Raw genomic sequence first — 25,115 nt, 5'->3', positions numbered from 1 at the left:
AGTATTATTCAGCACATATATCAGTGCCACAGTGACTCGGTCACACAGCGTTCAAAGGTAATCAAGAGATCAACATTTTTTGGTTACCTCTGTTTTATTAAGAGATTTAAATATTGGTTGTTGTTTTTCTAAGCAACAGTAAAAATTTATCTAAAAGCTGTCACGATTTTGGGTTTGTTCTTGTCATGTTTCTATGGCCCTGTCCCAAATGGCACACTCCGGACTTGTGGACTTCCTCAGAGTCCACACTTTGGTGACGTCATGTAGTGCAGACCTATAGGGCCCTTGGCGCGAGTCCACGAGGGCGCATTGAGAGGTATTTTTGGGACAGACTCAATTGTCACGCCGGAAATAACGGTCTGGTTGTTGTTGGACAGGAGAAATCACATTGCGCTCCGACGTCTTATCTCCATGTCAGCTATACACAGCCTAATTTTACAGTTCTATATTTTGATATTATGTATGTCATCTGGACATTAGACAATATATACATCATGCTTATTTAAATGATGTATACAGTTGTACATAATAATACTGTTCCATTTGAACTAAGATTAAAATTTTAACACATAAGGAAAATGTGCATGAGTTTCAGATGAATTTACAGGTTTCAATATTCATACTACAGTATGTTTACATATGACTCAGTAAAGCCCTGACATTCGGTTCTATTTATTTAATGAATCATAATGCGATCGTATTATTCAACGTGCTATTATTATGTTCGAGACATCAACCACTGCTCGATGACCATAATGTTTGTATAAACTGTAAGTAACAACTGGTAAAATTTACATCTATGTCATAAAAACGGTAATATTTTCGTCTCAGCCATGTCAACAATTACCCATGAGTGAAATCTCCTCCCATCCGTTGTCTGATTGGCCTTTCGCAAGGATTCCTGGGTAGTTAAAGTGCGTGGAGCCTGCATCTATGCGGGCTTCGCGGAAGACCGCTTCAAGGGTACAAAGGGGGTGCTGCTGAGCACACTTCAGAGCGGTAAAATGCTGAATGGGATGTGGCCTACAGACTCGTAGACTTGTCACTCGTAAGCTGTGTCCCAATGTAAAGGCTGCATCCTTCGAAGGACGCAGACTTCAAGGATGCAGCCTATGCGTCCTCTGAAGGACGCGCCATGTAGCCTTCCTAGGATTTCCTAATTGTGCAACCAGGTGTTCCCGATCAGCGCTCCTGGCGCCAAGCAACGGTGCGAGAGGACAGCTGATATCCTGATCATTCATTTTGATAACTGAGTAAACAGCTATGGAGCCAGAATTGGCTATTGTCATTTTTATGTTTTATATTTTACTGGAGGACATGGTGAGGATTTTTTTAGCCCCGGCGCTGCCAGGTCATGTATTTTCGGTTTAGCCCTGTTTGAATATAAAAAGTCCAGTATTTCGCGCGCTCGTCATCTGCAGCTGTCACGGTTGCCAGGCGACAAGAACAATCCTTCGTAGGCTAGACCGGTCCGAGCGCGTCAGATGCGCCCTTTGATATGGGACGCTGCTGTAGTTAGCAACAATTTGTTAATATTGTGACAATAAGCCTACATTTTGTTACTTTAATTTTCGGAACTGCATATTTCGTTAAGTATTCACTTACAAATGTGAAGTAACCTACTGAAGTACTTTTTTCCCTCACATCACAATATGATTACATTAAACTACACAAAAGTATATAATGTAACAACCAGATATTATTGTATATTGAAAATATACAGAAGTAAAATGCAACATAGCCTATGCAGTAATAGCCTAATATAAATGCAGTAGTTATTAAAAGTACTTTTTTCAGAAAGCCGTCGATTGAATCAGCCCTGCAAACCTGTTGGTAGACAACTTAGTGGATAGTGGAAATATGCACTCAAACACTCTGGAGACCATCCCAGATTATGTCCCACCAGCAGGAGGCCTTAGGGGCAGCCCATCCCGGTCCAGCAGCTCAGCTCAATAAGAGTCTACATCATTTTTTTCTTATTTTATGTATTGTAAAATTAAATGTTTATGTTGATTTTGATATGTTTAACGTATTTTGTAAATAGTTGGAAAAAGTACTTTAATGTAGCCTATAGAACAAATGATTTTCATTTACCAATTTTATTTGAAAAATTAAAAAGGTATAGAATTTGTTTCATGTAGAAAGTATTACTGTCATTACAAAAATAAACAATGTACAGAACAATTCATTCTCTTTTATTTACACATTTAAAGTTGCATAAAAATAAATGTACATAATTTTTCTTTTAAAAAATAAAAGTGAAAAAAAGTTAAACAAGAATAATTATGTAGAAAATATATATATTTTTCAATCATTCTCTCAAGAAGAGAAAACAGCCTGTCCATCCTCTCCCTACTCTCCTGTGCTCTCCTCGCCTCTGCCTCCCTCTCTAGTTGCATTTCTTCTCTGATCAAGTCCAAAAACTAGTCCTGTCTCGCCGCCTTCGTGCTGGTGGTGGTGCTCCTGCTGGTGCTCCTGCTGCTGCTGCTACTGGTGGTGCTGCTGCCCCTGGCTCCTCCTCACCGTGGGCACCCACAACTGAACTCGGCCCTGGTGTGTCCTCAGGGATTGAGGCGATGAGGACAGGGGGGTTGGTGCAATGCCTCTGTCCCAACACCTCATCCATGAGGACAAACCAGGGCCAAGTTTCAGCAGTGGGTTTCCCACTCACACTCTCACCTGTCCCAGGACACTTGCAATCCTAAAGGCAGAGCAAATGAACCATGGCTTGTTAACAACAACAGGACAATACATTTCAGCAAAGATGTGTGTATTAATTTTCTTATATATATATATATATATATATATATATATATATATATATATATATATATATATATATATATATATATATACCCATTTTTTCCTGAATTGTTCTAAAAAAGCAGAAAGGGGTACTTAACACAGAGGAGCAATCTTAAGTGCATTGTTAACACTGCAAAATATGACACATCAAGACATGCATACAAAATACTTAAGAAATCATATTTCTGTATAGCCTACTAAAATTTGGTTCAAACCACATAGCTTGCATGACAGTCAGCACTACAAAAACACATAAAAGTGAAACCCCATTGCCTTATCTACTGCTTTTCTTATTGTTTTGGGCTTTATTGGGTGAGTGATATTTCTTATAATACACAAGTGCAAATATTACAAATAGGTCGTTAAACTAATAACGTTATTACCACAAGTTTTGCCTAAAACTACCTGATAAATGTAGCCACGCAATGGTGACGAAGGAGTTAAGAAGAAGTTTATAAGAAACTTTAACTCTGGTTTCGCTAGCTATTTGAGTAAATGAAAACATAATACTTACATTTAAATGTGAATTTGCTGTCCACCACCGATCTCTAGTCTCGACCGCCTTTAAAAATAAATAAATAAATGCTGTTGTCAACGGCGCGCAATGACTTATGGGGTAGAATAGGGTAGGATAGGCTGCTAAGTGTCCGTTTATGTATCCTTCTTTTCACGGGGAAACGAAGGGTGCATTTGGCGTCGCTTTTGAATCAGGGTAGCCTTCGTCACGGCGCGATGACGCAACCGGCCTTCGAGGGATGCAGAACTGAATTGGGACAGCCTTCATCGAGCCGCGATGACGCAATCTGCCTTCAAATACGGCCTTCCAAGGATGCAGCCTTTGAATTGGGACATCCTTCGTCGCGCCGCGGTGACGCAATCGGCCTTCAAATACGGCCTTCGAAGGATGCAGTCTTCACATTGGGACACAGCTGTGTCCCAATGTGAAGACTGCATCCTTCGAAGGCTGCGGACTTCAAACGATGCAGCCTATGCGTCCTCCGAACGACACACCATGTAGCCTTCGTAGGATTTCCTAATTGTGCAGCCAGGTGTTCCCGATTATCGCTCCAGGCGCCAAGCAACGGTGCTGCCATCCTGATAATTCATTTGATATAACTGAGTAAACAGCTATGGAGCCAGAATTGGCTATTGTCATTTTTATGTTTTATATTTTACTGGAGGACATGGTAAGGATGTTTCAGGTCATGTACTTTGATTCAAATGTTCATTTATATCTTACCTTGATGCGATTTTGTAGGCTAGTGTATTATTTTTATTATGCACATAAATGGACCTTGGTAAATATATTTACACAGGTTTTCAATCCTATTTGAATATAAAACTGTTGAATATAAAAAGTCCACTGCGAATGTTACTCCCGCTCTTCATCGGCAGCTGTCAGTCACTGTTGCTAGGCGACAAGAACAATCCTCCGTAGGCTAGACCGGTCCGACTCCGAGCGCTTCAGATGCGCCCTTTGAAATGGGACGGAACTGTAGTTAGCAACAATTTGTTAATATTGTGACAATAGGCCTACATTTTGTTCCTTTAATTTTCTAAATAACCAGTGGTGGTATGTAAGGAACTACATCGTTAATACTCGAAGTGATTTGCCGACAGCAACACTACAAAATTGTTATTTTACAATATGATACATTGTTTTACATTAAACTACACAAAAGTATATAGTTTAAAAATGTATCAACCTTGAAAATATTCAGAAGTAAAATGCAACATATGCAGTAATATAAAAGCAGAACCATCATAAAAACCCTGACAAGGTTTTTTTCCTGAAGAATTCCTTTACTTTTACTCTTGATGCCTTAAGTACATTAGAGTATGCAAGATAATTTTGCTTAACTAAGGTTTGAAATATATGACTAGTAGTTTTTCCCCAATGCGGTATTAGTGGTTATTAAAAGTACTTTAGTGTAATAAAGTATCTCAATATTTATTCCATGAGTCAGCCCTGCAAACCTGTTGGTAGACAACTTAGTGGATAGTCAAAATATGCAGTCAAACACTCTGGAGACCATCCCAGATGATGTCCCACCAGCAGAAAGGCCTTACCAGGGACTCTATTGTGGAGCCCATCCCAGTCCAGCAGCACACCAGGGTCTCCCACTCAGCTGAATAAAAGTCTACATAATTTTTTCTTATTTTATGTACTGTAAATTTAAATGTTTATGTTGATTTTGATATGTTTAATTTAAGTTGTAAATAGTTGGGGGGGGGGAAACGTTATAGAAGAATTTGTTTCATGTAGAAATTATGAATGTCATTACAGAAATAATCAATGTCCAGAGCAATGAATTCTCTTTTATTTACACATTTAAAGTTGCATAAATTTTTTTTTCCTTTTAAAAAATATAAGTGAAAAAAAGTTAAACAAGAATGATATATACATACATATTTCTCAATCATTCCTTTAAGAAGAGAAAACAGCCTGTCCATCCTCTCCAGTGCTCTCCTCGCCTCTGCAGTCCCATGTCTTCTCTAATCAAGTACAAAAACTCGTCTTCTCTGTCTCGCCTCCTTCGTGGTGCTGGTGCTGCTGGTGCGGGTGCTGCTGCTGCCCCTGGCTCCCCCCCTTCTTGGTCTCACACTGCTGAACTCGGCCCTGGTGTGTCCTCAGGGATTGAGGCAATGAGGGTGCAATGCCTCTGTCCCAACATCTCATCCATGAGGACAAACCAGGGCCAAGTTGCAGCAGTGGGTTTCCCACTCACACCATCACCTGTCCCAGGACACGTGCAATCCTAAGGCAGAGCAAATTAACCATGGCTTGTTAACAACAACAGCACAATACATTTCAGCAAAGATGTGATCTCAACTTTCTTACTTTGTATTTTTAAAATCATATTCATATTCAGAAATCATATTCATGAATACTCAAATTTGGTTAAAACCTTTGTAGACATAGCTTGCATGACAGCACTACAAAAACACATAAAAGTGAAACCCCATTGCCTTATCTACTGCTTTTCTTATTGTTGTGGGCTTTATAGGGTGAGTGATATTTCTTATTTACATAAGTTAGACAGACTAGTGCAAATATTACAATTAAATTTAATTAAATTTATTTAGTTTAGTTATTTTTTAAATTGCAATTTAATAAATTGAGCTGTCTGCTCCTTGCTCCCTGAAACAATTATTAAACTATTATTAGCACAAGTTTTGCCTCAGACCACCTGACAAATGAAGCCACGCAATGGTGACGAAGGAGTTAAGATGAAGTTTATAAGAAAGAAAAACTTGTGGCTTTTAACTGTGGTTTCGCTAGCTATTTGAGTAAATGAAAACATAATACTTACATTTAAATGTGAATTTGCCGTCCACCAGCGAACTCTCGGCCGTCATTTTTTTTTTTTTTTTTTACAAAAATGCTGTCGTCACCGCTGCGCGATGACTTATGGGGTAGAATAGTCCGCTAAGTGTCCATTTATGTATCCTTCCTTTCACGGGGAAACGAAGGGTGCATTTGGCGTCGCTTTAGCCTTCATCGCGCCGCGATGACGCAACCGGCCTTCGAATACGGCCTTCGGAGGATGCAGAATTGAATTGGGACAGCCTTCATCGCGCCGCGGTGACGCAATCGGCCTTCAAATGCGACCTCCGAAGTGTGCAGCCTTTGAATTGGGACATCCTTCGTCGCTCCGCTGTGACGCATTCGGCCTTCAAATACGGCCTTCGGAGGATGCAGACTTCACATTGGGACACAGCTTATAGGCTTGTTCGACTTCATGCAGCTCTGCGCAGACCGATCGGCGGCTGACTTGAAGCAGTGCATGCCGGTTAGAAATTTTGTCCGACTTGATACAGCGCCGACGCCACGTGACTGTGACGTATGCCATCAAAGTACCGCGAGAGCGATTCGAGAGTAGCCGGAGAACTCAGCCAGCGCAGCTTCTCAAGAGCGGCTGCACTGGGCTGCACGTGGGCTGATGACGATACAGCTGTTCCACGATTGGCCGGATTCACTGCATGACAACAATCACGTGTGTTTCGTGTTTATTCGAACACCTTTAGTTCCTCTAAAGCTCACAAATCAGTTTTTTATAACAGTAAACACTCTTTTCATGTAGTTGCGATGTTATATTGTGTCATGTTTATCAAATTAAAACTGATTAAAAAACGTAGACTCCACTTCATTGATAGTAGCTTATATTGAACTTTATTCTTGTTCAAACATACGCTGTATGAAGCAGTACATAAAGTATTGAATGAAAATGTCTCTGAAACATCTATGCATTATTAGGCAAATATTGCATTTATTTCACTTCAGCTGTGGTAAAGTATGCAAACACCACGTGAGCGGTCACTACGGGAACCAGAAAGTGTCCGACTTCACGTCTCCGTTTGCAGCTCCTCCCCGCCTGCACGCGGCTAATCTCGCCGATCGGTTACATCCAGCCGCAGCCGATGTCGAACACACCTTAGGCTTGTTCGACTTCATGCAGCTCTGCGCAGACCGATCGGCGGCTGACTTAAAGCAGTGCATGTCGGTTAGAAATTTTGTCCGACTTGATACAGCGCCGACGCCACGTGACTGTGACATATGCCATCAAAGTACCGCGAGAGCGATTCGAGAGTAGCCGGAGAACTCAGCCAGCGCAGCTTCTCAAGAGCGGCTGCACTGGGCTGCAGGAGGGCTGATGACAACACAGCTGTTCCACTATTGGCCGGATTCACCGCATGACAACGATCACGTGTGTTTCGTGTTTATTCGAACACCTTTAGTTCCTCTAAAGCTCTCAAATCAGTTTATTATAACAGTGAACACTCTTTTCATGTCGTTGCAATGTTATATTGTGTCATGTTTATCCAATTAAAACTGATTAAAAAAACGTAGACTCCACTTCATTGATAGTATCTTATGTTGAACTTTATTCTTGTTCAAACAGACTCCGTATGAAGCAATACATAAAGTATTGAATGAAAATGTCTCTGAAACATCTGTGTATTATTTGGCAAATATTGCATTTATTTATTTCACTTAAGCTGTGGTAAAGTATGCGAACACCACGTGAGTGGTCACTACGGGAACCAGAAAGTGTCCGACTTCACGTCTCCGTTTGCAGCTCCTCCCCGCCTGCACGCGGCTACTCTCGCCGATCGGTTGCATCCAGCCGCAGCCGATGTCGAACACACCTCTTATGTCTTGTCATGCTTCATGTCTGTCATGTGATTCCCTGTTTGTCATGTGATCCTGCCATGTGGTTTTTCATTGGTTAATCGTCTGTTCATTGTTCACAGGTGTCCCTTGTCTTGTCATTTAGTCTGTGTATTTAAGCCCTCATGTTTGCCATGTGTCTTTGTCAAGTATTGTTTCCTGTAGTTTTGCTGTTATGTAAGTTCATGTTCATGCCTTGGTTTTTGTTTTCATTCCACACCATGTTTTTGTTTCATGTTTGTTTTTATTTATAATAAACTGCACTTGGGTTCTCAATTACAACTTGCCTCCAGTGGCTACCATTACAAAAGCATACAAAGGTATGATCGATTGTCTTATGATGAAAATAACTGGCTCTCTTAGTCTGATGCGAGTAACATTTTTCAAATTTGCTATTTGAAAATACAGGATGGATTTAATTTCAGTTTATAACATCTCTAATTTTAAACATATTGTGACATGTAGATTGTTACATGTATTATTACTGTTATTGACAATTAAAGATTTTGGTCATAAAATGTCCCAGCCTCTAAGTAGTTTAAACGGAGCTGCTAGAAATTCACCACATGTTGCATTAATCCAGTGATCGAGCCAGAGGTCACAGTGGCAAGGACTGAAAAACATCAAATATGGTTGTAGCAGGAGAAAAATACTTTGAAAGAAACCAGGCTGCACCGGGGGAGCCACTTCTCCTCTGGTGTAACAATTAAAACAATGTCAACTTAACAAATGATAACAAACAAGTGTCTTTGAGGCTTATGGTTGGCATAGATTGTTTCAGATTTGACATGGCAGCAGTTCATTGAGTCTTTGACCTCACAACAGTGATATCACTAACTAAATACAATACTAATAAACAACAAAAAAGTGCATAATTATACTTTCTACATTAAGGATGAAGTTTAAAACACTATTGCAGACTACTGGTCACCATTATTTAATTGTAATTCATTAATCAACTTTGACATTAATGACATAATGTGATTTACCGTGTATCTGATAAGCGATTCAGCTAATTAATAAATTGGATCCCCAATGTTAATTTTATTTCAATTTTTGTGTGTGTGTGTAGACTTTCAAACTGCAGTATCACAGAAGAAGGTTATAAAGCTCTGGCTTCAGCTCTGAGATCAAACCCTTCACACCTGATAGAGCTGGATCTCACAGGAAATGATCCTGGACAATCAGGAGTGAAGGAGCTCAATGATTTACTACAGGATCCAAACTGTCAACTGAAGACACTGAGGTGAGACATGATGAAATTATACAACATACATTGCATGCAGCCAATTTATTTATAGAAATATTATTTCAATAATACAACAAGCTACATATGTTGTTACATCAAAGTTGACTGCATTCCAAGACTAAAGTCATGTAAAAATGGATTTTGTCATTACACCAAGTTTAGTTGAAAATTTAGCTGAATCCTGCTTCATCTTCTCTTCTCCAGGTTTTTGGGTCCTGATGCAGAGGAAGCCTGTCAGTATGTGACTGGAATTGTGGGTAAAAACCCGTTACTCCTGAGAGATCTGGATCTGAGTGGACTTAAACTAGGAGACACACGAGTGAATCAGATCTCTGCTCTACTGCAGGATAAACACTGTAAACTCAACACACTGAAGTGAGTATTTCACATGGTTAATAATAGTATTTTTATTACCTTTAATAGTAATGTTACTATTTCCTCATTTGATTCAGTCAGGGGCGATTGACAGACACAAAACCACAATAAATTAATTTTAATAATTTATTCAGTTTTTGACTGTTGAAGGATACACATTAGATTATTCTGATTTCTTTCTTTTTTTCAGTTAATATGTTTAGTGATTTTTCAAATGACTAGCCAGACATGACCAGGGGCTTAGTAAATAACCAAAACAATAACCAATAACCCCTACTATGGATAATGTAAACGTAGAATCAGGCCATTAATTAATTACATACATTGTGTGTTCAGAGATTTTATAATAGAATCAGGCCATTAATTAATTATACATCGCGTGTTCGGAAATTTTCGGGGAGCTCGGTGCACAACCTAACATAGACTTTTTGCATAGTTATTCAGGGTCAAGCAGGTTGTGTTTCCGGTCTCCCGCGGATTTGTGGAAAGTTTTGATACGATTATGTGAAGAACCTGGACAAAGAGTGTTTTGAAATAATTAATAATAATAATTTTGCATGCAGCTGCTACACACAAATATAATTCAATATCAATTTTTGATATTTGATGATTTTATTTATTTATTTATTGCAAAACTGTGCAGCCCTTTTCATATATCTCTATGATATTGATCCATAATAGAAGGGTGATTGGATGAGGGATGGATGTATGGATATTTATCTATACAGATGTACAAACAATATCAAACTACACAGATAAAATAGTATTGAACTGTGTGTGTTACACACAAGTGGTACAACTAACCCCTCTGTCTGTTACAATTAACCCCGCACATGGGGTAAGTTGTAACATTTGCACTTCTGTCACTTTCAGTGCAACTGAACGAAAACGGTAGGTCCTAGAAAAAAAACTTCAAGTGTTCATTTGTAGCTGAGATGTGTATCTTGCTTGTGTAAAAAAAAAAAAAAAAAAAAAGATTAATCTAACTTAATTATATTAATTAATTATAACTAACCAAAACCAAAATGTGTTAGGTTGTGCCCCGCTCTCCCGTACTGTAAGCACAAAGTTCCGGTGTTGTGCTGAATTTCGACCCCCGCCAAATTATGTCTCTAGTATTGGTAGGTTTAGTTGTGGGGGAGGGGTTAGGATTAGGGGTGGGGTTAGGATTAGGCAATCAGGTACTGACTTCAACGAGGGGGGTAATAATTTGGCAGAGGGTCGGAATTCGGCACAACACCTGTTCGAATCAAACTGACCAATTATCTGTGTATTGTGATTGAAGTCTGGAGTTTATTTGACTGTGCATGATTGCCGCTCGCGAATCACCGCTACTCTACAAGCGTTCACCAGCGCGTTACAAAAGTGTGATAAGATTTGCTCGAGATCGTTCCTATCAAGCCGAGCTGGTCATAAAATGTGCAATCCATTTGAATTCTATTGAGAATTTACCACTTTAAAACCAACATAAAATGGAAAGCTATTTAAATAACTCATGACCTTTTACTAGAATTGATCAAATTCTATTTTATTTATTGTGGTAAATTTTGACTAACTTGTAGAATTTAAAATAGATTATCTGGGTATAGATTTTTTCACTAAATTTATATTACAACTGTGGCATGTGTATAGTTTTTGAATGTGTAGGTTGCTATTTTTCATTGCAAATGCTATAGATAAAAAAGAAAGAAAAAAATTTAACAAGTACAAGTTAGAATCAAGAGGACCTTCTTGAATTATTGACTAAACAATATGTGTTTTCTGCTAATAATGACAGATATTAGGAAAACCCTGGCTTTCAGATATGCCAAGAGATGACAGGAAATTAACATTTTCAATATAAGAAAATGTTAAGTAAAGTTAGTTTGACCTACCATGGCACTTTGATTTAGAAAATTCTGTCAAACTGATAAGTTTTAGCTTAAATAAAATAGAAATACATTATTATCCTATGTAAACAAATAATTGTTAACTAGGCTATTACTTTATTGCAGTTATGTTATCAATGCATGTGTGGATGATACCACAAAAAACTATTTTGCTAAAACAAAGAAATAAATAAATCTCATGAGAGAGCCCGGGACCCCGCTAAATGGTTGACACTTCAACTCCCCCAATGTTCAAACCAAAACTACGTCCTTGGACATGACCACCAATAAACAAAAACACAAAACAAAAATAATGAGTGGGCCATCATAGATCTGAGTCACTTTCTTTTCTCTTTCTGTCTTCAGTCTGCGTGGATGCAGTATGACGGAGGAACAGTGTCTCATCCTGACTTCAGCTCTGAAATCAAACCCATCACACCTGATATATTTGTACCTCGATGAGAATCAAATAAAAAACACAGGAGTGAATCACTTATGTGACATACTGAACGATTCACACTGTAAACTGGAGAGACTGTGGTGAGGAAGATTAAATGAATCTAAACGAAAGGCAATAGAGTTTTGGTATTTGACTAAAACAGATTTAAGATTTTGTTTGTCTTATTTCTCCCAATGTAGGTTAAGAGACTGTGGTTTGACGGATGAAGGTTGTTCTGCAGTGACTTCAGCTCTGAAATCAAACCCATCACACCTGAGAGAACTGGTCCTGAGCAGGAATGAAATTAAAAACACAGGAGTGAATCACTTATGTGACGTACTGAAGGATTCACACTGTAAACTGGAGACATTGTGGTCAGTAACATTCACATACATCAATCATACAGTTGGTAGACAACCAGAATAATACTTTTACTGCCACCGTTTCCGCAGTGGTAAAATTACGGGTGTGTATTTGCTGCCTTTTACCGCTAAGAGGCGCTATAATCACAGACTTTGAAAAGTGTCAGTTTATTCTCTATTGCGTAATCTGCCGCGGCTCATTGAGAGCTGTAGCAGATAAATTCAAGAGAAACACTATAGTTAAACGAATTCATAATCATAATACTGAAATTACAGTACAAATTTAGAACTGAAACAAATGTAGGCTTCTATTATTGGATCAAATTTAAGCAAAGTAGGCTAAACGTTAACATTGTGTGCCCAGTTTTTCTATGATTTAGAAAGGCTACACATGTCAATAGGTTATGTGTCTTATACTTTGTGTTATTTTAATTTGTTAGTAGATTTATTTACTGAAACAGTGAAATAAATTATACTAAATGATTGTAAAATTAAAACATTGTCAGGACTTGCTAACCGATGTCAGTCGGCAGCATTTGTGTTTAAGCATTCTTTATTATATTCAAATTAAATAGGCTTACAGTAGGTTGTTATGATTAGCATAATTTTCTTAAATAATGGAAACATTTCAACATAAAACATTACAATGGAAAAATGTTACATCAATGAGGTTTTGCATGAGCATAAGACTTAGTTAAGCTCATGCTCTTAAAGCAGTGTTCAGACGATAGCTGTGTGGTCTACGCTTCGACATGTGTCTCGCGGAGTTTCAAGCGTTCTGAGTTTGAATCTCAGCGCTAAAAACCATCTTCATAATTATGTCACTAGTTTAATATTTGTCAAAAATATATATTTTTTTTTAAATGTTAATTTATTGATTCAAAACACTTTTTGGAGCTTGTTATTCATTGTCTGTCATTTTTATTAATAGCCGTTTACTTTAGACGATAACATTGCAGCCTGCTGTTAACCGATGTTGGCCGACAGTGTTTGTTTTACCGTTCTTGATGCTTAAGTAGGTAACATATTATTAAAGTCAAGCGTTTTGTTGAATTAATAATGGCACATTACAACATAAATTTGCTCCAGTAGAGCCTCTGTTGCACTGCACAGACGACAAAACACACACAGGCGATAACACCCGATAAAGCTCATCTTTAATCTGCTAAATTATTGATTTGTGAATCATTCACGAAATTGAGATGACTGAAAGTGATATCCAACGAAAGAAATTTTTCAAAACAGATCCATACATTGAACAAATCAGAAAAATACTCTTAACATTTTGTTGCTGGGTTATTTAATCTACCCAACCGCTGGGTTATGAAATTCTTTACCCGTTATGGGTTATTTATATGGAAGTTGGGTATTTTTTTTAAAATGCTGGATTATTTAATCTACCCAACCGCTGGGTTATGAAATTCTTTACCCATTATGGGTTATTTATATGGAAGTTGGGTTATTTTGTGCAACTCATGTGTTGAGTCAAAATCCATCAACCCAACATTATATCAGAGAATGTCTAATATGGCGAGAAGTTTCACTCTCACTTCACTTCCGGCTTCTGAACTGGTTGCAGTTCCACTCTGATTCCATATGAGGGCGCTCACAGGACGAGTGCAGAATGAATGGAGGTCAATGGCGGTATACCCCTCAAAATCCACTTTTCTCAGGATATAATTTTTTGTCTAGTAATTTGAATGTTGTATTCGAAAGGAGATGCAAATAAATTACACATTGCTGGGTGTTAGATTTTTTAGAGTCACTTATTTGCTTTAAAAAGTCTTTCAAAACGTCAATGACGTCAGAATGCTGACGTCATTAGCAGAATGCTAGCGTGTTATGGGCAACAACAACTCAACCTGTAAGAAATCAAAACAACATAAGTACTCGTTCATTCAACTTTCGACCTAAAATCCATGTTGAACTTGCAAAATCTACAATCAAACCTGAGATTTCTCAACGGCAATCGGGTGAAAGAGACAAATTTAGCCGTCTAGCCCCATTGACTCCCATTCATTCTGCACTCATGGCGATCGCCCCCAGTGGAACTCTGGTGGTACTACAACCAAAATTCGGTACAATAGGACTTAATAGGGAGTGGGCAGGCTCTCCGTAGACGGGCTCTGATTATATCGTTTGACCCAGCACGTGGGTTGTTTGTGCTTCGGACGTCATCATATCGTCACAGAGTCCACACACCGAGCGCTCGTCACAGCAGAGAACCTGACTGATCATCCACCGAGGCAAACAAATAATAAAAGGTATGTGTACACTACATGTCTAATTCACATTGTCTGTGTTGCGTTACCTATTAAATTACTATCTGTATATTGTCGATGTCGAGGCTAGTTGGTTGGTTTGGCTAACAACGTAGCTAACGTTAGCCATTTAGCCGTTATCAGCACGGATAGCCTGCTTATTTGGTCTGAATTACATTTTTGTAAGGTATTATACATTAAGCAAAAAATTATTTTTATTTATGTGGAGATGTGGGACTTAGCTAACGTTAGCCATTTAGCCGTTATCAGCACGGATAGCCTGCTTATTTGGTCTGAATTACATTTTTGTAAGGTATTATACATTAAGCAAAAATTTATTTTTATTTATGCGGAGATGTGGGACTTGAAAGTAAATCATTACAGGATTAGTGTAAGAATATAGTCTTTTGTGGTGAGAAACCGGGACAATTTTGAAAACTGAAAGGAGGACTCTGTGCGCGCCTGCGCCCCCTCACATCTTCTGAGGATTTGGTGCGACGTGACGCGGTGTCTCCTGTTTCATCAATTTGTCCTGTTATTTTGCAGGTACTATTGTTACAACAACTTGATAATATGCACTGTAATGTAAATGTATATGTTCATACCGCAGATATTTCGGGTAACGTTAATGACGTTCGGGGTTGTGAATATGTTGAATATAGGTCTGTGCAGACTGTCCGCCATTTTGTGAACGCTGTAACACACGAGGTTATTGTGAAATGCGTTTAATTCGATTCAAATTGACTCCAGTTACAAGGTTATAGTGTTCATTATGAGTTTACTTTTATTTGTGTTTGGTTTAAGTTATGTATATAAAGATCGGATGCACTTATTTTGCAGAACTGTCTCTCTAACGTTACTTGGCCTTCTGCGCGGGGCCTGTAACATTAAGAAATATATAATATATTTCTGTGCCCTATGCAGTGAGCAGCCACAAATATTATTGTGCAGTAAAAACATAGACAATTTACATGTAACTTTATGCAATTTGTCATATGAATTGTAGAGAGGGAGGATTGTTTTCTCTATATTTTGTATAACTTAAGTTGATGGCGCTCTTGCAAGGGCTCTCATACCAGGTAATTATTAAACGGAATAATTATTTGATGAAGCAAAACAATCATATTTCAGTGACTGACAACTTTGTTCTTTTTTACAGAATGTACCATATCAGACGAACGTGCGTCACAGCTTAAATAATGGTTGAGAAACAATTCTCAGCCCCTCAGCCAGATAGAGACCTACATGCAGAACACGGCAGTCTACAGGGCCAAGTGGATTAGGGACTACAATTGGACCATCGATCAGATCCTCGAAGAGTTCCCTCGCCTGATGACCAAAGGCATGGTAGGTATAGGGAAATATGATCTTGAATATGAGGATGCATTGTTTAAAATGTTTTATTAGTGTGCTACATTGAATTAATTTTAAAAATGTGTTTTCCATTTTATAGATTGCACAGAACTTTCTTGTCCTGCATTGGGATGCTGCATCAAAGTTGTTTGAAACATGGCTACCCATCTATGCTGAGAAGATCCTGTACCTGGCAAGACAGAGCTGACATTGCCCCTGGATGGATTAACACCAGGTAATATATTCGTAATATAATATATTAATATATTAGCATTCCTCTTTCCAACATTTTTAAAGTTTTTTGACCAAAAACTTTTCACATAATTTTGGCCAGAATAGTGACTTAGTGAATAGAGAATAGTGAGCGATATCATCATAGGGATAGTTAAATAAATCTGTCACCCTCTTTATGCTAATTGGGTACGAAAAAGGCCAAGCTTTCACAGCAGAGTCAACACAGCGGTACCGGTGTAACTAATAACATTAACCAGTCCCTCCAGAAAAACACAGAGTTTTTTTGTGATTGTTGCGGGCAAAAATCCTTGATTATGTGGCACGTTTTCTTAAAAAATGCGATGGAATATGCAGGATATTTATGCGACGATATTGCGGGGATTGTGAAATCACAGGTATGCCATTCCACATTGTATTGACACCTATGTCTTACAGATGGTGTTGGGGAACTCGCCCTGAGGCAGCTGCCAGCCTTGCTTCCACCTACAACTTGGAGAGTTGGCCATGGCCACGGTGCGAAAGTGGTTTGCCACACCATTCAGGAATGCAGCTTGGCCTTCATCGACCATAAGCCTGTAAGTCCTCAAGCACATCTAAAGGGGGAAACTTTATTCATTTTATCAACATATCTGAGCTCAAGACTTTGCACGCACACATGCATATCCAGGTATTTTTTTACTATACTTTTGGGGACAGGCATCAAATATAGCCTGACAGTATTCGGAAAATAGCTGTTCTATAAGCTTAAGTTGGTCACTATGAAAGCATCCTGGGCTTCTAGAACACCTCAGCACTGCCACAGGCTGGTAACCTCTGTACCACACCGCACTGATGCAGTAATTTGTTCTAAAACAGGCACCAATAAAGTATTGAGTGCAGAAATTAACATAATTATCAGAAAGTTGACACTGTTGTATTTTAACCAATTTGGATCTGACTCTATGAGGTTGACTCTAAAGAAGTCTTCTAAATCTACAAAGCATTTGCGGCCCATCTATCTGACCACCTAACCCCGCTGCCCATCGGCCAGATAGGATAGTCAGATAGGTGGGCCACATTCGTTTTCTGAACATGTTTATTGTAATGATTTATCATCAATCAATTTATGGCTTTTTAGGTCAATTGAGGTCTGAATCGTTTTTTTAAATTGTTTTCTGTAATGTGAGCTATATGCTCTAAGACTTAATCAAAAAATATTTTGTTATGTGCAATGAGATGTAGACTATTACAGTTCAACTTTTTGAATTATAAATGCACCAAATCTTTTCCAAATTGTAAAGTTAACTAGACTTTATAATAAAACAATTTCTCTAGTGAGGACCAGGAAAATGGTCCTCACAATGTCTATATTTTAATTATACTATAGTAGACATTTGGTCCTTACTCACTTGCACTCTCTAACTCTCGCTCTCTTGTATTCTTTCTTTTTTAGCCTGGAATAAACATGGTGGAGTACCTTCATGAGGCCAAGGCATGCAAATCTCCACTGGACCAGTTCCACTATATTTTTTACATGAACTGCACCAGTTCCACTATATTGTTGCAATTAATTAATGTTAATAAAAAAAATTCAGAGATTACATTGTTGTTTTGTTTTTGTATTGTTTAAGTGTTTATTGCATAATATATGCATAAATCTAGCATGTATTCTGTTCTAAGTTTGTAGTTTAACAGTTTTATAGCTATGGGTAGTCTATTGCAATTTATTTTCATAAATTGTACTGTAATGTGTTAGAATTAATCTGGCATTTGGGTTAATTTTACCCAGAATTTGGGTACACTTTATAACAAGTATGTAGTTGAATCAACCCAGAATTGTAATTAATTTGACCCAGCATTTGGGTACACTATATAACTAATATGTAGTTAAATCAACCCATAATTGTAATTAAATTGACCCAGCATTTGGGTACACTATATAACTAATATGTAGTTAAATCAACCCATAATTGTAATTAAATTGACCCAACATTTGGGTACACTATTTAACCAAAGTATGTAGTTAAATCAACCCATAATTGTAATTAGTTTGACCCAGCATTTGGGTAGAATATTTAACTCATCTGTTGGGTTAAATATGACCGACCCATCTTGCTGGGTCAAATTAACTACTGCTGGGCTGGTGCAATAGTTAACCAGCGGCTGAGTTATAAAACAACCCAAGTTGAGTTATTTTTAACCCAGCATTTTTTACAGTGTACAAAAAATAATAGACTAACTAAATAGTATTGCTTTCAATATAAAAACCAATGAAAATGTAAAAGAACACTAAAATTAAAACCCCATCGCACATTTCAAGGATTAAATAAAGTGTCGGGGCAGTTTATTTATTTAAAACAGGGTTGCATCGAGTTTAGCGTTACTCGGTTTGCGATGCAAAATGAGAAATACAGAATATTATTCTTGCAATATTTTAAATTTGTGTTGCCAAAGAAATTGCAGCTTTGCTGTGTACAATTAAAACAGTACAAAATGAAAATAGTACAAAGAAACAAATTAAGAACAGGCGTTTTTCTTTGCCTCTCTCTCGCGGGATTATGGGGGGTGCTGGATGGCAGAGGCAGGCTAAATACAGATTAATTGCGCATATATTAACATAAATAAATACATAATATTCAATAAAAATAAAAATGAATAAGACTTATGTTTCTCTTTATTTATTTTTATCGATTGCAAAAATTAACTAGATTAATCACTTTTTTTCCTGATTAATCACGATTATTACTAGCCTGGTAATACCAAACTCTGCTACTTCACTTTGCTTCGTAGACAGAGTCTGGAATGGCATAATAGAGAAGTGTTTTCTCTCTCGCGAGGGGGCGCTTGTCTGAAGTTTAAAATCATTGGTTACCCGTAAGCCAATCACATGACGTTTGGTTATGGCGTGTGTTATGCGCATGCTCAGCCGCATCTAACTTCCACTGTAAACACATGTATGATGCGAAAACAAAACCATCAGCGAAATACCGGAGTAAACATGGCTGTGAACGACTTTTGCAGATTATGTGAAGTAAATCTACGCATCCACGGTACAATCAGCATCTACGTCACGGCTCTCAGCCCGCCCTCTGTTCGTTGATTGGCCCGGCCGTCCGAAGGCCGATGGAAAACTGAAAGATAAGCTGCTATCTCAGACTGACTACAGAAGCGAAATGAAATTGAGCGGAAGTAGGAAGTCTGACGTAGTCAGGCTAGATTATCACCTTACGTTTTTAAAATATTTTATAATGTAATAATTTCACAGTTAATCTCCAAATTAATGTAGAAACAACATAAAGACAGTATATTTTAAATATTTGTCTAACAGGTAGGAAATATACAGAAATTGAATAAAGCTATCTCAAACAGTTTGCACTGCATACATTTTAAATTATAAATAGATTAATCCTTATTAAAGTTTCAGAAGTTCTTTAGTCAAGAGCAGTGAGTGTTTTTCTCTGTTACCTTTGTTCTTTGATTAACTTCACTGATAAAAAGCTTTAATGGCTGCTGTCACTTTAAAACCAGCCGCTGCTGACAGAGACGTGGATCTCACACATCTCATTCTCTCACAACTCTTTGCCTTCATTTAAGACTTTATTTAACTAATTTAACAGACTGCTCAGTCTGCTCTTATGAGGATAGTCGACAAAACTGACATTTCGGCATAATTGCGTGTGTTAGTGTTCGTTCAACTTTGAGCCAAAAGAGTCAATTTGTCTTGGCTTGAATGGTTTAAAATCATTTGTATGAATAAAAGCGCATCATATATAATGTAACGCCAGCCAAAGGATGACAGAAAAAAACGGATGCTGTGTTAATTGTGTTAAATATTTACCACTGAGTCTTCTTTTCCCATTTCTACCAGTGACGCTTTATTCAACTTCCCGCGTCTGCTACCTGCGCAGATATCAACAGCGCGACTGGGTTGTAGGTTGCCAGGTTGTGCTCACAAATGGGTTGAAATTTGTATGATGTGTTGATTGTGTGAGTAGGATGAGGTTCATACAAGATCTGGCAACTGGACAACCTTGGAATAATATATTGATGTAGTTATTCATATAGTGAGGTGATGTAGTTATTCCATACAAATTACGGGAGTTTCACGGGAGAAATAACGGGAGGGGGGCGGGAGATGGGTGAGATATATGGGAGTTAGTCTAGACTCGCAGGTATGGCAAGGTGTACTTGACAAGTATGGCTGGATCTTTTTTTAGCAAGTTTATTTTGTCTCCCTCAGCTACTGTTCGGACGCTCTTGCTTACTGCTCCGCGCTTTGCTCTATCGCTTTTACATTTTATCTCCTATTTTTTTATATTTTATTTCCTTTATTTTATTTCCTTTTATCAACTAATTTTAACTTCAGCAAATCAGCACAGTGCTCAGACGACAAAGTTTGGATTACTACAAAAACTGAGAATTCTTTTACCCGACCAGCTTACATTCCGGGAAAGGAAAACACAACTGCCTACAAGGATAAGAGAAAATGCCTCTTCTGGAATCTACTTGCTGCACCAACTGCCACAGACTTTTACAAAGGATTGCAGTTCTTGAAACAAAGTTACTTACGGGACCACCAAACCAGACGGAGCACACAACAGAGCTTCGTCATGGACACCCTCAGCATACCGGTGAGTCCCATGAAACTAGTGCTCCTCGACAGGTAGAGAAACAAGCCGATCGACTTACTAATCGATGGCACAAACAGGGAGCGAGACCCAAAGGCACTCGAGACATCAGATTGTCTCGAGCAACACATATTGCCGCAGTAGCATCCTCTACCCCAGATACAGCTCTGACAAGGATTGCAAACACTGGTCTCCTACCACCACCTATACATCTTGAGAACAGATTTGAAGTGCTAATGAATGTAAATGAGGAATCCCCAAACGTGTTGAATGTGATCGAACACAGACTGAATGGGCCAGTGGCGAACACTGATGCTAACTGGCGCTCAAGGTTGAGCAGACAGCGGCACTCAGCTCAGAGCGCAGCCGAGCCCAGGACTCTGATAGTGAACATTCTGATGAAACATAAGACTGCAAATCGACTCATCATTCATGTGGGGAAAAATGATATTCATAAAGAGCAGTCAGAACTCCTTAAGAAGGATTTCCATGAACTTTTTGAAACACTTAAAAGACTGAAAGTTCAAACATTCATCAGTGGACCACTCCCAGCAAGAGGAACAAACCGGTTTTCACGGTTACTTGGGCTTAATACGTGGCTGCAAAAAAACCTGCAATATAAAAGGAGTTAACTTCATTGACAATTTCAATCTTTTCTGGAGTCAGAGACAACTGTTTCATCGGGATGGCCATCACCCAAACAAACTTGGTTCAAGAGTGTTAAAGGACAATATCTACTTCTCCCTCAATCATCCTTCTGCAGTGTGTGCCAATCCACTCAATCTGAACGGCACACACACACCTGGACACAGTATGAATGACGACGGGACTTCACTTCAGCAGCAAAATGGACATGATAACACCACTCCGCCACAACAACCTCTGCTCACGGACTCAATCTCTGCTGAACCCTGCCCACAGAGCTCACCACAGACAGACATATCAGAACTGCTTGAAGATTCAACACCCAAGGACGACTTCCTGGAAAACAGCCAGGGAAGCCAGGACAGCATATCACAGCCTCCGATAACACCAGAGCAACAGGCCCTTTCACCAGACACTCTCTCCCTCTCTCCAGCAACTCCACTTCTGTGCTTCTCACAGAAAATGGAAGAACTGGTGCATGCTGGAACCAGACTATCCCACTCTTTTGCTGCAAGCCCCCAGATAACAACCAAAAAAAGACGGGCACCATTACCACCCGCATCAAAGCCTGCAGCAAAGCCTGCGGGCCCAGTTCGCCCTCCCCCTCCTGTGAGAGCTCTTCGGCCTCTGCCACAACGCCAGGGCCCACACCCTAAACTTTCAGAGAGTTTCCTCACGCATAGTTTTAAGAGATGCTTAAATGAGAACACTAGTGTACTATTTATGAAGGCTATATCCTTAACACCAAGTATATCTGCAGACTCTGTTGATTTTCTCCTTGATTCTTTTAACTCAAAAGTTAAAAGTGTAATTGATGATATTGCTCCTGTGAAAGCCAGGAAGAAGAATGGCAGACAAAAAGCACCTTGGAGAAACTCAACAGCAGTGCAAAATATGAAAAGACAATGCAGAAAAGCAGAGCGCATGTGGCGGAAGACAAAACTTGTAGTCCATTATAACATCTACAAAGACAGCATCCATGCTTTCAATATGGAACTAAGCAAAGCTAGACACTTTCTTCTCAAATATTATAAACAGCAATTTAAACAACACACGCACTCTTTTTGCTACTGTAGAGAGACTGACAAACCCCCCAAGCCAGATTCCCAGTGAAATGCTCTCAGACAACAAGTGCAGTGAGTTTGCTTCTTTCTTCTCTGAGAAAATCAATAATATCAGAAAGGTGATCAGCACATCCTTGAGTTGCCCTGGGGTCAGACAGATCAAACCGCCTGAGAAAGTAGTTACTATGTCTGATTTCAAAGAAATTGATGGCAAAATTTTGGAAGAAACCGTACAGCACCTTAAAACATCAACCTGCGCTCTTGACACACTTCCCACATCATTTTTCAAAAGTGTGTTAAACTGTTTAGAAGCAGATCTCCTAGAAGTGGTAAATGCCTCACTTCTCTCTGGGAGTTTTCCAAACTCCCTGAAAACTGCTGTTGTCAAGCCCCTCCTGAAAAAGAGCAATCTGGATAAGACCATATTAAGCAACTATAGACCGATCTCAAATCTTCCTTTCATAGGCAAGATCATTGAAAAAGTTGTCTTCAATCAGCTGAACAAATTCTTATGCTCGAATGGATACTTTGACAATTTTCAATCTGGTTTCCGACCGCACCACAGCACAGAGACAGCGCTCATAAAGATAATAAACGATATTCGCTTAAATACTGATGCAGGCAAAATATCAGTGCTGGTACTACTCGACCTCAGTGCTGCATTTGACACTGTCGATCATAACATACTTCTTGACAGGCTGGAAAACTGGGTGGGGCTTTCTGGGATAGTCCTAAAATGGTTCAGGTCATACTTAGATGGGAGAGGTTATTATGTGAGTATAGGAGACCATAAGTCTGAGTGGACATCCATGACATGCGGAGTCCCTCAAGGCTCAATTCTTGCGCCACTCCTGTTCAACCTGTATATGCTCCCAATGAGCCAAATAATGAGAAAGAACCAAATTGCTTACCACAGCTATGCAGACGATACACAGCTCTACTTAGCCCTATCGCCTAACGATTACAGCCACATTGACTCCCTGTGCCAATGCATTGACGAAGTCAACAGTTGGATGTGTCAAAACTTTCTTCAATTAAACAAAGGCAAAACTGAAGTCATTGCGTTTGGAAACAAGGATGAAGTTCTCAAGGTGAATGCATACCTTCACTCTAGGGGTCAAACAACTAAACATCAAGTCAGGAATCTTGGTGTGACACTATAGAGTCAGACCTTAGTTTCAGTAGTCATGTCAAAGCAATAACTAAATCAGCATACTATCATCTGAAAAATATTGCAAGAATTAGATGCTTTGTTTCCAGACAAGACTTAGAGAAACTTGTTCATGCTTTCATCACCAGCAGGGTGGATTATTGTAATGGACTCCTCACTGGCCTTCCCAAAAAGACCATAAGACAGTTGCAGCTCATACAGAACGCTGCTGCCAGGATTCTGAGCAGAACCAGAAAATATGAACATATCACACCAGTCCTCAGGTCTTTACACTGGCTCCCAGTTAAATTTAGGATTGATTTTAAAGTATTATTACTGGTATATAAATCATTCAATGGCCTAGGACCTCAATACATTGCAGATATGCTCACTGAATATAAACCCAGCAGATCACTTAGATCACTAGGATCATATCAGCTAGAAATACCAAGGGTTCACTCTAAGCATGGCGAGTCCGCTTTTAGCTATTATGCCAGCCGCAGCTGGAACCAGCTTCCAGAGGAGATCAGATGTGCTCCTACAATAGTCACATTCAAATCCAGACTCAAAACACATCCGTTTAGCTATGCATTTAATGAATGAGCACTGTGCCAATGCTCGTCCGACTATCTGTACTGTACTGTACTGTATTTTATTTTTTATTTTTCTAAACTGTTTTAATTATTCTTATTTCTTTTTATTATTTTAATTTCTTCTATGTAAAGCACTTTGAATTGCCATTGTGTATGAAATGTGCTATATAAATAAACTTGCCTTGCCTTGCCTTGCCTCCCTCACTGCGCGCGCAGGGTAGAAACACATCATACAGCAGATAATACTGTATGTCGCTGCGTGTCATCCACACCAAACCCCCCCCCCCCAAAAAAAACCTTTAACAAAATATTTAGCCTTTGTTGCTTAAAAGAAACAGAATGTCTTGCTGAATTCACTTTACAATAAAAGCACTCTGTATCTATTGCTCACTTGCATTCGTTTCTAGTTGGCATACGCGTTTCGTCAAAAGTCCATGTTTAGATAAAATCAGATTGTTGACAATCATACACACACTGATCAAACATTCTAAAACTCTACAAAACCAGTTGAAACAACTGGACTGAACACTTCAAATGAACATTTTTATGAAAAACCTTATACATTAGTTACAATATTTATAATTTAGATAGGGCTTACATTTGGACACATCGAGAGATTTATCATGAAAGAAACCTATCCGGTAACACTTTATTTTGATAGTCCGTTCGTTGAGACTATACTAGTTATTAGTAGAATAGAATAGAATAGAATCGGGCATTTATATAGCGCTTTCATATGTACTACTGTACACCCAAAGCGCTTTACAATCATGTCAGGGGATCTCTCCTCAACCACCACCAGTGTGCAGCATCCACTTGGATGATGCGACGGCAGCCACAGTACAACGGCGCCAGTGCGCTCACCACACACCGGATATAGGTGGAGAGAGGAGAGAGAGTGATAGAGCCAATTCAATGTAAGGGGATTATTAGGAGG

The 25,115-nt window shown here is 38.9% G+C and overlaps 1 protein-coding gene across 1 annotated transcript in view; it reads left to right on the top strand.

Moving 5' to 3' along the window:
• The window catches only part of LOC311085886 (uncharacterized protein), a 152,223-nt gene that overhangs the window by 39,987 nt on the left and 87,121 nt on the right, over nt 1–25,115 (top strand). Inside the window, exons 28-32 of the mRNA XM_084118506.1 lie at nt 3–57; nt 2,394–2,590; nt 9,051–9,079; nt 9,167–9,224; nt 9,432–9,602. Coding sequence (XP_083974632.1) covers nt 3–57; nt 2,394–2,590; nt 9,051–9,079; nt 9,167–9,224; nt 9,432–9,602 — 510 coding nt within the window. The remainder of the gene's footprint in view (nt 1–2; nt 58–2,393; nt 2,591–9,050; nt 9,080–9,166; nt 9,225–9,431; nt 9,603–25,115) is intronic.

This window comes from Abramis brama (genome assembly GCF_963993115.1).
Source record: "Abramis brama genome assembly, chromosome: 6".
Lineage (NCBI taxonomy): Eukaryota > Metazoa > Chordata > Actinopteri > Cypriniformes > Leuciscidae > Abramis > Abramis brama.
The sequence above is the reverse complement of the archived record's forward strand: the minus strand, read 5'-3'. Positions and strand labels throughout refer to the sequence as shown.